This window comes from Opisthorchis viverrini (assembly GCF_000715545.1).
Source record: "Opisthorchis viverrini unplaced genomic scaffold opera_v5_133, whole genome shotgun sequence".
NCBI classification, from domain to species: Eukaryota; Metazoa; Platyhelminthes; class Trematoda; order Opisthorchiida; family Opisthorchiidae; genus Opisthorchis; species Opisthorchis viverrini.
The window spans coordinates 1,189,986-1,205,336 of NW_008751791.1; the positions used below are offsets into that span (position 1 = coordinate 1,189,986).

Here is a 15,351-nt window from a genome sequence, read left to right on the forward strand (position 1 = left end):
TGGTCCCTTCCTTGGAAGTGATAGAACAATCGTTGAACGGCACAGGAAGGACGGTAGGTGTCAGCAGAGACCTATTTTCCGTTACACAATCTGATGTATGCAGCAAGTGAGGCGGCTCAAATACTGGCACCACACGATGACTCATGGTATGACTACTTATGTGTGCAACCCATGGTTATACATGAGATAATAACGGGGAGTTGAACTCTAGACAGAAGGACGACCAGGATTCTTAACTTAAGTTTATATCATTTTATTTATCAGCCAAACAGTGTACTGGTGCGCAGCAAGATATCCAGTGAGTTATAGAAATGACTTTACAGCTAAGAAACACGGGAACAGTTGACCCGATCCAGTCACTGCATTGAAACATTTCAGCAACAGTATGATTCAAGAGTTCTGTAGAATGACTTTTATCTGTGTTTATAACGGGAATCTATGTACAGCATATCAGAGGAATCACAGTAATGTCCTCAGGCTATGCAAAATAACTACAACAATGGTTGTGCTGTGCAATTCACTCATGCTGAGACCCTCAACGCCCGTTCCAAATGCTCACGGTCGGTACCAAAGTGGTAATAGTGTGGTGCGAGCTCCAGTAACCAGTCCGGTTGAATAGCACTGACCCCACTCACGCATGTAGGCAATCCATCGCCAGAGGAAGAAATACGCCTCGAAGTATCTTCGGTTCCGGCAGCTGTATCCGTAGCCAGAAACACGTTGGTAAAGAGGATCCAGGCAGGCCATTTGGCACAAGAGCTGTACAACACGCAATTGGGGTGTAATCGGAGCTGGTGATCCCCACGAACAGTAAGATAGTGGGATCCTGATGGAGCTAATCGTGCGACCTAGGTTGGAGAGAGACACGTGACATGTGAAGGGGTGGGGGAGATTACCAGTGACACAGAAAGGTGCAGTCTAGTTCATCAACAAGGGTGCTCATTCAGTAATAAATTATGTTTGATTGGTTTGAGGACCGTTCAATCAGATGACCAACTTCGACAGATGTTGCAGTAAGTCTACATAGTGGCTAGTAGCGTTCACATTCATGCCTGCCAAAAGATTAGAGGTATACGCAACTAAGGGAATGCAAATTTAGTGCCTAGCAACCGCATCATACTCTTTGGGCATCACAAGCCCAGATGCCCAATCATGCTATCTTTTGAATTTGGGTACCTGGACATTAAACTTAGTGATGTCCACTTGTCCTGCAGCATCCTGGCTCATTGTGGGTTAAAAAGCGCGTCCTTTCTAATAATCTATATGGTTTCCGTCGATTACGAAATCAAGTTACCTCAGCTCTGGCAGACGTGGACTTCTTTTCTAACAATTTGTTTGAAAATCTGAATCCGGTGTACATCTTAAGATACAAAGTGAATACACCCACTTGGGCGTACATTATACGGCGGACTAAACCCCATGAATTAAAATAATACACAATCGCACACTGAAAGCCAAAATGCTTCTGGTCATTGATTATAACGGTCACAAAATTCCCGCAACGAACGAACCCAAAGGGCCATCTTTCTGATGTGTTAACTTTGTTCACACCACATTCACCTTACCGTGGGAATGCCCTCTGGAGTATGCCACTGATTCACATGAGTTTACAGTGAAAATCTCACAGCAAAAACGCAAAACCGTCACAGACAGTGATAATACATTCATCGTGTGGTGTATTTTATTGTTGGTGCCGGTCGCACCATACTCAAACAGACCAAAGATAGTGTCGTGCTATAGAGGAATATGAAGATCTGAAAGTTCCAAGGTACCGAAAGCGAACATGAATAAATGGGCTATCCGATTTGACGGGGGATAGGCGCAAAGGGGGATCGAAGTGATAGGCCGGGAGTTACTAGCGACGGAGTCGAACAAGATGCATGTAGAATTGCAGTTCGAAATGGGTACTTTGCATTTCACCGTGTTTCCTTTCCGCTAGTTGAGACCTGGCTAGTTTTCTACTAATTGAATTCATACTTTTCGAATACTGGATTTTAGCAGTTCGTTGTTTAGAGCTCCTAGTTCCCGGAATGCAGACACTGACGAATTTGATTAGCCCTGACCAGAAGGAGAAATGTGGGTAACAACACTGAGGTTGACTAGACGTTAGACGTGTGGTCAACCATTATATGGACCAGGAGTGCATTGTTTTATTAAATTTTTCACGGAAGTGTTAAGCTAGCAGTGGAAACATCGGCGACACTAAAGTCTAGACACTACCGGAAAGCCTGAAAAAATTGACGAAAGTAGCAAGCTTTGGAGACGATTTGGAACTGTCTCGCACAGTGGAAGGATATAAATCAGGCCGTAATCGTCTGTTGAGTGCTTGATCGACTTCACTGCCAAGGTTGGTCTTTTGAAATGCAGAGAGAGAACGTATTTTGAATGCCCTTCATTCGAACGTGGAAACCATAACGAAGTGAGTCAAGAGATTTTGAGGGTGGGTGACAGCTAGTATCGACATCGTGGAACACGGATGGACTAGTTTGTGCCTCGGAACTTCCCCTGACGATCGAAAGGCATGTAATTCCGCTATGGGAGATTTGTTGGAATTGCGTGGCAGAGTTTTGGTCGTGATTTGACCGTGCCACAGTACCTCTCTGCATTTTGATTACTATTCCAAATTACGTATGCCTTCCAACACTTCAGTCCAAAACAGTTGGCGAATTTTTTCAACCAATGAAGCGACGTAGCAAGCGACCAAAGGACCTAAAACAAAAACTGGTAACGTGGAGTGTATACCTGATGGAAATAGCCGCGCACCAAGGCGCGAAGAACAGGTTCCGGGTTTCCTTCGGGTTCAGCTTTGACCCAGGGTAGTTTTAACCGATGGAACATGGCTCCGATCCGATCACGCAGAGTGACCGCGTGCACCAACCCTTTAAAGTTCAATCCAGCATCCCGACACCAGTTGCGCAGTTCACTCGGTGAGCAGGTCTGAGCTTGTTTTTCATACGCAGTGAAAGCGTTCAATTCGGTCAGATGGTCCCCCTGTCGGCAACCAAAAAGTTGTCTTCGCAAACGATCACCCTGACGTCGCTGACCTTGTGCACTAACGAACAACCGCTGAATCTACAAAAATGAAGCAGACCGGAGCATGTACTCGAATAATGGCTTGCTGGAAAGATTAGTCGTCAGAAGACAGTACAAAGTAGAGAAACTGTTCCTTAGAAATTTTGCAACTGAGAGATGGTGAGAGGGGGTGAGATGGCTCAGTAGTTAGGGCACGAATTTACTGACCGGAAGGTCCGACTCTCCACTTCCCCTGTCTAGGTTTAGGCAGCCTGACAGTATCCCAGCTCTCGTTGCTTCTTTCTCGTTGCATGGCAGTTAGGCAACAGAATGCTGCAGCTGAACGATTTTATTTTTATTTTTTGCAACTGAAGGGTGACGGATTTCAGTGGGGACGTGAGACGAAGTTTAAAAAAGGGATGGACATACCCCATAAACTTCGAAGTTTGACCAGACTGCATATCTGGAGCATTAGGTCTGACAGGCTGCGCTAACCTACGCCAGTGAGTGGTGAGTGCATTGCACTGGTCTCAGTAATGGCCTGCGTGCACTAAGTCGGTAAGTGGATTGGGTGCAGATGTTGAAGACATAACCTATAGGGTTCCGCCAACGTAGAGCAGTAGTGCTTGACTTGATACAACATGAGAGAGCACACTACTAAAACCAACCAACAGTGTTAACTAGACAAAAGCTTTAGCTGAATGCTGCGAATGACGAGCCAAGCAATTTGTTCTATACGGTCTGCTGAACACGGCACTATGTAAGGCAAGGAACTCCGAATTAATCCAGGTCCCAAAACTAACTTTTCTGCAACATGATGTGGAACCATAAATCAGTTGCGGTCCAAATGAAATGACTAATTGATCAGGTTACGAACGGAAACCCCTGCTTTGTGCCAGTTACATTGTGGTCATGACTTGGTTTGCCTAATTATCATACACTAGTGATAAGAAGCGACTCCATAAGAGACACTCAGAAGTGAGGGCACAAGAATGTTCCCAATCAGTCATCCTAGGAGGGGCCAAAAAACTTGTTTTCCCGCAGTGTTCTCTCTTCGACTGGATTGCTGTATCAACATGGTCTTCCATAATATGAGCACACAGGAATTACAAATACCCCGGTAATCATAAGCATAGAACATTTCAGTAAACAATCTCACAGAAACTTATGGCAAGCTGATACAGACTGCTCTAAGTGCAATGCTCACTATTCTGCAAGCAAGCCATCAAGCTTAGCACAGGTGTGGGTGAGAGAGGAAGCCGCAGATAATCTATGGTACGATAAGCATCGTTCCAATCTCCATAGGAACCTCAAATTAGCTGCAACTCAATCTACTCTCCTCGACGGGGTTTTTAAAGGCTAGGTACGATGAGTAACAATGACGAAAGCGGACAAGTGCTGTTTGGGGGTGTCCTGGTACTAGTATTGAGAACAGGCAATTTGGTTTAGAACAGAAAAATTAAACATAAATAGCGATACTATCAGTGGTTCCGGGGGAAGCAGTTAAGTCAAATTACCTGCATCAGGGAAACAACGGCAGCAACTTCCTGAGAACAACCTTCCTCACAAGATCCTAGGAGTGCAGCTGCGGCTGACGGCTGATCTAGCCCACATGCGGTAGAAACTTCGGCCAGCTTCAAACCGCGTGGTACGGTCAGACGTCCAGTGTCTGGATCAAGAGCCCCAAGAGCAACCAGACGTTCAGCTGCTTGTCCCACATGGCTTGGAGGAGGGGGATCCAACCAATCAAAACGTGCAAGACGGTCGACACCCAGGGTCTTTAAGCGTAATAACGCACCGGATAGATCGGTACGTAGTGATTCTGGAGGAGTGAAGCGTGGGAGCAGACTGCGATAAACTTCTTCAGTGTAAAGTCGGAAGGTCTGTGAGCACATAAGGAGACAAAGGAATAACGGAAATTCGGAGCAAGCCACACGCACTTTCAATGGGTAATCTCACATCCGTAGTCACTCACTGGCCATACTGCTGTTTCAGCACAACTGGACTCTAAGCTGTACCGTGGATTTACAAAGCTGATCTTGAAATGAATCACTTCGTGCATGAGCAGCTGACTAGGCAGGCTCATTGGATCAGCTTGCCAAAGACAAGAAACATATGTCACTGTCAGCAGGATACAAACTGAAGAAACTGATGATTTGCATACAGTAACATCAACAGAAACAGCGACAGAAGCACTGATAGCAGTAAGCTAGCAGTAAATATGAAGACCAGACGGTCACGCGATTTTAGGAGGAAGCAAGGGTGCCCCGAGTAAAACAGAATATATGAGAATTTAATCAACTCCCATTTGTTAAAACTGTGCGTCTACGTTTTGTGGGCAAAACTCCACAGGACATTTCTCTTCATATCTGTCCAACACCGACTAGCAAGTGAACAACGAACATAGCTAAATCACCGGGTCAACAAGTGACAACTTATCTTTCTTTAGGATTCACGGACACAGGCCGAGAACCTCGAGGCGGTTGGTAATAGAGTGATCAGAACCTGAATGCATTTGGGAATGCAAGACGCGTTTTCCGAAGGCGCACGCAGGACGAACTTGAATCATAAGGTTCGAACAGACACAAGCGGATTAACATAAATATATCGCTGTCGAAAGCACACCGCTACACAACGACAATCTGATGTCATCCAAACTGACAGTGGAACGTACACAGCCAAGTTTCCAGGCGTGGTAAATAAACTGACGCAAATCCGATGTCCGCCTCAAAACCAGGCGCATGCGTCCACCCATGAGGGATGGGACTGGTTTGCCCCAAACTTCGAGCGACGCGGAGCCCCCTGATGGAGAAATCGCAATGGGTAGATCATTCGACCGACAAAACCAGGAGAGTTTCCGGGTCACTGTTCGAGGCACCAGGCGAACCAAATAGATAGTTAGTTCAATGACGAACACATTCTCCTGATCGGACGTGATAAACCAGGTCAGTCCAATTTGCGTAGATGGTATGCTGTGTCGAATCCATACGTATCGAGATATAAGGAAGCTATGAGTCCGTCGACTCACCACATAAAATGTAAACTTATGGTGTTCTAGACTTGTCCTTTAAACCCTTGACAAATCAGTTGGGAGTTAGCTTCAAATAACCTGTGCGAACCTGTACGCTGCACATACGTGCGAGTTATTGATCAGGAGGCATGTACAGGTGTCCAAGCTTCGTGGTTCGCTATCACAACAATGTGCCAAGTCAAGATTGGCCACTCATATACGGCCTGCAATTGAAGCACGTGAAAATGAAAGGTGAAGTCAAGTGTCAGCTGAACTGATGGTCGTCTGTATTCAAAGGCAGGAACTGTTGAATATATTGAACTGCGCACTACATGACATTGATTAACATGGTTGCTCTAGGAAAGCAATCACAAGGATTCTAGGGTGTGCGCTAGTGACTGCGTCAGTTTTGTGCAATCCCATCGTGGTCAGCTCATCCGTGAGATTTGGCTAAACAGGATGATGCGTCGATAGCTCAATAGCTAAGATACATTAATTCTGATAGACCCTACTGGTCTCATTAGAATGTTAAGTGTTTTTTCGTCAAGTACAAACGAAGAGAACAATCGTACCTTAATCTAAATTGGCCGTTCAGCTGTAAGACCTTTTCATTACCTAGCTTCCATGCCGTTCGAAAGAAAACACGAGGGCTAAGATACTGTAAGGTTGCCCCAGACTGAACAGAAACAGCCGAGATGCAGAGTTTGAGTTTGAACCGGTCAGTAATTTCGTGCCCTAACTACTGAGCTATCCCGTAGCTCAGTGGTTGGATATCGTTGACAGCCGCAGAAGAGTGTTTTAATAGTATTCATGGTGGACGCATCAGTAGTAGCTTGCGAATTCACAACTAACGGCAAGTAACAAAGAAAAATACAGGCAGCGGTCGACTCATTCCAACAGAACAGTACGTGTATAATTGCTGGGGACCAACGTACCCTAGTAGGTGTCGTGACACTTATACTCATACTATCATATACTGCGAAAACGGAGTCCAGCTGTTTAGGTATACGTCCTTCAACGAGTTACACATCACAAACCCTTATAGGAGGTCTACGACTACGGGTTACCCCCCTGTAACCTAGTTAATCGATGGAATGGCATCCACTTTCGGATTGGTCTGTACCCATCCGAAAACGAACCACGCCGGCAGACCCTCGCGCACAGTGAGCAAGGCCACATGTGGTTTGCGCTGAGCCGCATGTGTATCTTTCTGAACGCCTTGTACTCGGTGTAAACCTGAGGGAACATGACCCGCGAGTGAACAGCACGGGGCAGCTCTAAAGTCCATTGAAGGCCCGTAATTGTCACGTGTGGACGGTTGAACAGTTGAGACCAACAGCACAGCCGAAGAGTGGTTTGGTGGCTCACGTCATTCATGAATGTCTAGTGCTAGGGCGGGCCATTTGCAGACGGATACACGAAATACACACAAGCAGAACACATAAATTCACAACTCAATGCAGTACAATAGAGCACAGCATGTGCAAAATCGAATTCAGATAGCGAAGAAAACAATGATTAGCCTGGCAACCCAAATTGGAGCCCTTCAGTGCAGAATCATCACGGCCCCCTTGGCTGGTGGATACAACTAAACAGTTGATACTCAACGTGTGCAAAAGGCAGCTTGGTGGTCTCAAGCAAGAACGCATAGGTAAGCTAGCATTTGTCACCCCGGAGTTTCGTGAACAACGCACTGCTGATGATTCCCAATAAGGATGAAACATCCATACAGTGCTTATCGGCTTGTCAGCATAGATTGGCTTCACTTACAAGACGAAACTTCCACACTACCAACTGCTCACAATAATTGCGTTTGTACCACGATGGCCACATAAGGTCACTTCCAGCACCGGTCTAGGCTTAATATTCCGAAATAGTAACGGGCACTAGGGTGGAGCTTCGGAGATGGGAACAGCCCAGTAACTCAACCCAATAGTGTTCATTTTGGGGAGACGCGCTGGTCCTGCATTATTAATAATGATTACTATAATATAATATAATATACATGATATAATAGTATAATAAATAATATATATTATTATTATTAATATTAACATCCACATGACGTTCTTTACTTAGTTAGTCCATAAGATGATCACTGAAATTCGCTTTTGGGACCATTGCGGGCTTAGTACACCGCATTGCTCGGTGTGCAAGAGCCTTCTTGTCGGTCTTAGTCTATATGGTGACCGGCACAGAATGTCATTTCTAGCACTGTCGCAGTAGCTATCCTTTAACACTAGAAAGCTAAGGCGTTTCCCTAATTGATCACTGTATACCGGCTGGTAGCCGACTAGTTCCAGGTGACTAGAAAAAACACACCAGCAGTCGCTGGAGAACTAAATTGGCCGGTCAGTCACCAAGTCTACCAGCTCCGGTGATATCCTTCAGTCTTGCACGCTTCGAGTCTTTGGCTCGAAGTTGATAATCGCTGAATTTAGGGACCCATTTCTTATTGTTTCCGCCCATACGCTCCGTTTGCTGTAACCACTTCCCACCACAAGAAGTTCACACCGGCAGCCATCGGACTTTTGATCACACGGAAGCCTTCGCTTGCCAGGTTCATTTCTTCGTATTCAGTTGAACAGACAGAAGTTTTGGAATCCTGTTCCCCTTCATTCGTCAAACATTCCAGCCACTGTGGGTGATGGACGAGGACCTCCGCACCCAGCACTTGTTCAGTCCAGTGAAGACCGAGTATTTGAAGCAGACAGCTCATGTTGGATCTGCTCAAGTATCAGAGGTTGCGCTGGTAGGCGATCAGTGTTTCATTACCGTACAGGAGGGCAGGTAGGACCATCAATTTTTAGACGCACAGGTCGGTCTCTATTTACAGTCCCGGCTCCTTTATATGCGTTTCTCGACCTTCCCAAAAACTACATTAGCCGTGGGAGCATGGAATCTCAGATCACGGTCAACGGTTAAGTCAGGAGACAATGTGATAATAATAATGATCGTTCGGCTGGAGCCCAACGGTGCCTATCTGTCATGACACCTGAAGGAAGCACGAGTGCTGAGATACTGCCAGATTGCCTAAGCAGTCGAGATGCAAAAGTTGGGTTCGAAACACGGACGGAGGAACGGCGGGAGTTTCGACTGGCACGTGCTAGTGCATAACCAAATTCGTCTTCGAGTTGATGCGCAGGTCAAACTGCTTGGCAGAGGCACTAAAATTCTCAACTAGGGGTTGCAATCAAACATGTGTATATACGAACAGGATGCGGTCGTCTGCCAACACGGGAATGCAGACCTTGGTCTCGTGAACCAGATACCTCACGGTTGAAGTCCACTATCAAAAAGACGTCTGTCAAGTTGATACTAGAGCTGCACATTAATATCGTTTTCCCTAAGGCCGCTAGACACAGACTGAAGACGCAAGGACGCACCCCTGTTTTACTCCGGTGGATTTAAAAATCAACTAAAGTGGATCCATTCTTTTGCACCTTCAATCTCATTCTGTCACGTAAGATTCGGGTGGAATTGATGAATTTTGGCGGAAACCCGTATTTGGAAAGAACGATCCACAATGTTTCTTGGTTAATGGAGTCGATGGCTTTGAGGGCACTGAGCGAAAAATCCCTATGGGTTTTTCTTGTAGCTGTCGTGCAGCAAATATTGAGCCCACTGTGCTGTGACCAACAAAGAATCCATATTGTTCTTCTCGGGCGTGTTGCTCAACCGATTTACCTGCCAGGCACTTCATCCATCTTTCTTCTTTTCTTCACAATAAGGCCTTCAAATAAATCATGAACGTTCGGTAGCGAATCATCAGTGTTGAATAATGTCATGCTGCCAATGAGTATTTACTTGTCGGGCGGTTGAGTACCGTAGTGTTGCCAAAATTGGGGCTAATTTGAAGATATAGTTGTAGGTAGCGTACGTAACGGACTCTGAGTTAAGAAGAGGGACATGAAGAACAAATCACGGGTAAAGTGATATCTCCTTATGCTACCAAGTCATTACACATGAATATCAACGGCTTTGTTGGATAAACCAATATGATCAGAAAGACCGACACCGACACTTGTCTGCCGTGGAAAGTGAAACTACTGCTGGAATTCGAACCTCCGAGATGCCTTTGCACCTTACGTGCTAGAGATCATGCATCCACCGATAATCAATTTTTTTCAGTACACAATTCTGAGAATCAGTTCATTCCTAAAGTGAGCGGGATGAAAGACTCAAGGTACATGATCATTGGCCCAATAACAAAAATAATGGTCATCCAAGATGTAGCGGTCAAATGCATAGTTGGTTGCGGAGTGCCTTCGAGGAAAGAGATCACAAATACCACAAGACACTGAACGACCAATAAAAGGAAGTTCGGGCGACGGATAACGTCAGTCCTGCTACCGATGTTCCAGTCGAGATGTCTCAGTGGTTAGAACGCGGATTCACTGACCGGAAAGTCCATGGTTCGAACCCGACCTCTGCATCTCGACTTTCCCTAGCTAGGCTTGAACAACATGGCAGTATCCCAGCTCTCGTGCTTCCTTCGGGTGGCATGGAAGCTAGACACCTAAAGGGTGTTACATCTAAACGATTATTTTTTATTCATGAACTGTCGCGGCTTTCAAAACCCTAGGGAACACCATAGTATTAGACGGCGTGGCCATCCGAATCGTCTGCCTTAGGCAGGCACAGTATGCACAAACGACACGACAAAGCATTTGACGATCCACAACCTAGAGTCTCAGTGTTACCACCATGTCTTCTGCTTCCAATTCATTCTAAAAAGACCGCCAATTGAGCAATGAAAAACATTTAGAATGGCCTTTAGTATGTCAAAATAGTGCCCGGATTCCCGCTGCCAAGTGACTACCCGAAAAATATATGTGGTCGTTATAAAGCTAAAAGGAAATATCTTTTGGATGAACCTTACTTCTACAGGCATGCTGCTGCCATTCCATCCGTTAACTGTAGAGACAGACTATCGGGGACATGTCAATGAGTAGTGTTTCCTTTCATACCTAAAACCCATAAAAAGTGGACTGAAGAAAGTTACGCTTGCTTATCTTGCTTTAAAACCCAGCTATAGAATACTTCGAACTATATGAAAGCAAAATTGAACTTCTGAAAAAGGCGGCTTGAAATGTGAAACATGTTGCAGCTTGTGACTGCTGGTTTACAAGATTCACATCTGACGTGCATAACACGATAAGCTGTTGAACGCGCCAACGGCTAAAATAGCTCCAACTACCAGCCAAACACGTGGCTTGTAGATATAGTGCGAAAACCTCACTTTGAACTCATCAGACTGATGGGATCGGGATAACGAAAGCAAGTTTCTGTTGTTTGCTGGGTAGAGCTCGAAACTGGGTTCAATACAGCCAAAAGTAGCGTCCAGCATGCTTCTCTGGATTTCAGAACGGATAACTGTTCCTTCAGATCGCACGCTAATGGCTGTAATCGGAGATGTGCAACAAGCTGGCTATTCCCCCAATAGTAGCCAGCCGCTACAAATCAAAAGTAAAGAAACTTCACTTCTGTGGTCAACCTAAGGTGAATAATTTATCAGTGAAGCCATATCCAGTACGGAAACTCAGTTCGCCTTCCGGGAAGTACAACAGAAACATTTTTTGATGAATGGTGTACGTGAGGTAAAACAATCATCTATCTGACTAACGTCTCTAGCTGGCACCTAAGTGAGGTTGTGCAAGGGTAGTGTGTCTATGACCAGCCACAGAACATTGATCAGAGCGCCGTTTTGGTAGTTGCCATAATCTTATGAGTAGAAAACAGGCAACTGGGTCGTTTCATATCCCTAGAGTTGTCTTCTGAGCCTCGCGTCTGCGGATACAATCCTACCAGTGAACGTGCCTTTATAGCGAGCGAAATAAATGAGAAAAGTGAGCTAAATACGAAAAATAAACTAGAAAACAAACTACTTCTTGAAACACAATCTTCAAATTATCGGTGAAATCGCTGCAGTAATTTGTATCTGGAAAACTGGGAAAACAATATTTCGACTGTTAAGAGTAATGGGACTGTCGTTCAACTTGCCTCGCCCGTTCGAGTGCGCCCAGCACGTCCAGCGCGCTGACGAGCCGAAGCCTGGGAGGTAGGTACAGTGACCAGTGCCTCCAGGCCCGTCGTAGCATTGTAAGCTTTTAAGCGGGCGAAACCGCAGTCAACCACGTACGAAATTCCGGGTAAAGTGACAGAGGTCTCGGCTATATTAGTAGCCACAACAACTTTACGACAAGACCGGGTGGGTCGATCGAAGATACGCAGTTGATCACTCTGTGGTAAGGAACCATGGAGCGGAAGGCATCGCAAGGGTGGATAGGAGATAGGTTGTTTAGATGGTTTTTCTGTTGCTTTGGACTGCAAGAATCGTTCTTTGCGAGCCCGATACTCGTCAACCAATTCGCCAACCAGCTGAATGACTTCATTTTGACCTATGACACGACAAAGTTATGGGGAAAAATATAAACACTGCCACAAAAATACAAGGGTTGTAGCAAGCAACAGAAACTAAGAAATCTAATGTGGTCCAACACGTCCGACCGTATACGGTTGTCATTGAAATTAATAATTTACGACCATAGAACCTGTCTTCGTTAGTTAGATGTGAGTTAAAGTATTATGGGATGACGACGATGAGACCAGTTTAACTAAAAACACCATCGCACCGCAAATAATACCAAGGGAGCTTGCTGTGCGGAGCATACACCATTCACCAAAAAGCGCACGCACTCGTCTGCTGCTTTAGCCTAGACAAAATGCGGTTGATGTCTTTGTCAGAGTTTTAGGTTACCTGCCAAATTATATACATAATATATCACCTCAATATCATTTCGCTCGCTAGAACAAGCGAAATTCATCTAAAACAAGCCAAGATACGACAAGTCTCAGTTTGTGACTGAATAAAGCTCTCACCATCTCTTACACGTATGCGATGATAGCAGGGTGATAACCGTCTCACGGAACCACAGAACAGAGCAATCAAAAAGATAAATGGTGTGCTTGGTGTGCTGTTATCGAGTGTAGCGCCCAGTTCCCAGCGGAGGATATAACCAAATGAATAACGGCTTAACTGCCAACTAAAAAACACCTCGTGTATCAATCGAACTGACTGAGCGATGGGAAGTTGACTGGTGATTAGTCCAACCCGAAAAAAATATTAGCAGTCATGCATAACTCAATATTTTCCGCGGGATAACGGCAATACTTCCATCCAAGTTGGTCTACAGCCGTACAGTGGTTATAAAGTAAGGTAATCGTAGAAATTCTAATTTGTATCTGGCCTGACATTCAACTGAGCAACGCGAGAAATGAGAAAGTGCTTTTCTCATGGAGAGGGAGTAATAGAAAGTGCTTTCAAGATACTCCCCACTGCAGACAATGTGACATTCCCTCTGAACTGTCTTGTGGAATAGGAATGTGCATTTGGCACATGTCCTGCCAGTTATGCTCATCCCAATCGATCTCATTGAACAGCCAAGTAACCTGCAAGCTTTCGATATTTACATACTAATTTGGTTTTCACGGGGGACTCTCATTTACGGTAATCTTCAACTGAATTTGCTGCACAAAGGCCGCTTTATGTTTCAGTTGGTAGGATATTCGAGATACCGCGGCATATTTTTATGAAGGGAACTACTCACAAGGTTGCTGAAAACTCTAGCATTCACAACACTTTACATTTCAACGTGGCTCACGGCAGTCATACCTGCAAGCTGTTAAAATGGTTGGTCTAGTGCCATCCAGCATAACATGAATAGTAAGATAAAACTCATATGGGTAACTGTTTGCCGCCGATCGAGAAATCGACGTACGAAAGTAGTGTAGTGAAAAATTCCAAAAAGAACAGTAAGTGAATGGCTACAGAGGTTCCCGTAATCGTCTGGTAATGGGATTCCTGGAGGCTGGAGGCATGAAAAAGGCAACTTGCGCGATTATTTTTCTAACCGAAATTCAATTCAACGACTGGAACCAACCTAGACAGGAAATCCAAGAAGCACAGTACAACGGTATCAACCTTCGGTGCCATCAGGATCGTACATACAGCGACCTTACGGTTAGCAGTTGAATAGTATAACACTCATCCACGAGTGGCTGGTTAGCGGTATGATCAACCAGCACTTAGGAGGAAGCGCCACTCATTCTCCAACCACACAATTTCCGTCACAAAACCCTGTGTAGATTGGGCCCTCAAGTGACGACTTAAAAAAAGGCCAGGCAAACTGTGGGTTTCCCTTTCCCGAACAATTAATCAAGACAATCAAGGTCAGTCAGGGCAATCCGGGAAGAGTCAAGCCAAAATTTCCAGTTATCTGAGCTCCATTCGTGCCGTTGATTAATGGGACAGACTGTTTTCGCTAATGCTAGCAGCTAAGTTATGCTGAACACTTTGCTGGTTTGGTTTCAGTGAAAATGGGTTCAGATATAGGAGAAAGCAATATAGGTTTGAAGGATCAATCGAAGCGTACATTGGGCCGGGTCCAGTGTTCCAAGGACTAATATCCAAAATAAACATTGACCTCCACCACAAGCTTACAACAGACCTTCAATGAGTGGGTCAAATAAAGTGCGCGGTGCAAACTTATGCACGAACGCGCAGACCGCTTAAATGTATGCAGAGATTGTTGATGGCTACTGAGCATTTTGGTGAATGGTTTAGAGGAGACCCGAGTATAGCACAGTTCTACAATGAAATCCAAAAGACTGAAATGTGAATGAATAACAAGACGTGGCGTCCATATAAGTTAATCAATACAGCAATCACAGCTGTGACAACGCAGTTGATTAGCATTTGCTTATCAGGCTGGCTAAACAACAAAAACTTAATTTTTCGTCAGCCTTCTAGAAGATACTATAAACTCAGTGCGGGTGTGTGCTTGCGCGTTTCGGAAGGCCAGTGCACATTGGATGTAAACACAGCGAGACCTAACTCAAAAGGACTATCACCTTGCGCTTCATTCGATTGGCCAATCGGACGGCGTTTGGTGTAGATGTAGTGTACGACTGTTATGCTCGGCCTGATTCAGTGGCGTTGGTCAGTGGAGTTCGCATTGTGTAAAGCCAAAGTTCGACGCACGAAAAAAATACTAGTTAATTGGGAGGTGATAACAGTGAATCTATGGCCACTTGATCCGAAGTGAAAAGTGCACATCATAAATCCAGCGACAAAAACATAGGATCATAAACGTTTTTCGCCACAAATCAACTCCCGATAGGTAGAATTCGAGCTATTTCGGGCTAGCAGACGATAGCCACTACCAGAAACGAGGCTATTTATTTACAGGAGTATCACTTTGATTCACTGGCGCGAATCCTTCATAAAAAGGTGTGTCTATGGGGGGGGGGGGGGGGACAACGGGGAA

General features: G+C 45.1%; 1 protein-coding gene across 1 annotated transcript in view; it reads right to left on the bottom strand.

Annotated features, from left to right (window-relative positions):
* Nucleotides 1-406: 406 nt before the first annotated feature.
* T265_06510 (hypothetical protein) overlaps nucleotides 407-15,351 on the bottom strand; it is a gene marked incomplete at both ends in the record, with an annotated part of 35,002 nt that continues 20,057 nt past the window's right edge. Inside the window, 4 exons of the mRNA XM_009171784.1 lie at nucleotides 407-848; nucleotides 2,743-3,072; nucleotides 4,530-4,895; nucleotides 12,092-12,423. Of these exons, the coding sequence (XP_009170048.1) occupies nucleotides 522-848; nucleotides 2,743-3,072; nucleotides 4,530-4,895; nucleotides 12,092-12,423 (1,355 nt within the window). The remainder of the gene's footprint in view (nucleotides 849-2,742; nucleotides 3,073-4,529; nucleotides 4,896-12,091; nucleotides 12,424-15,351) is intronic.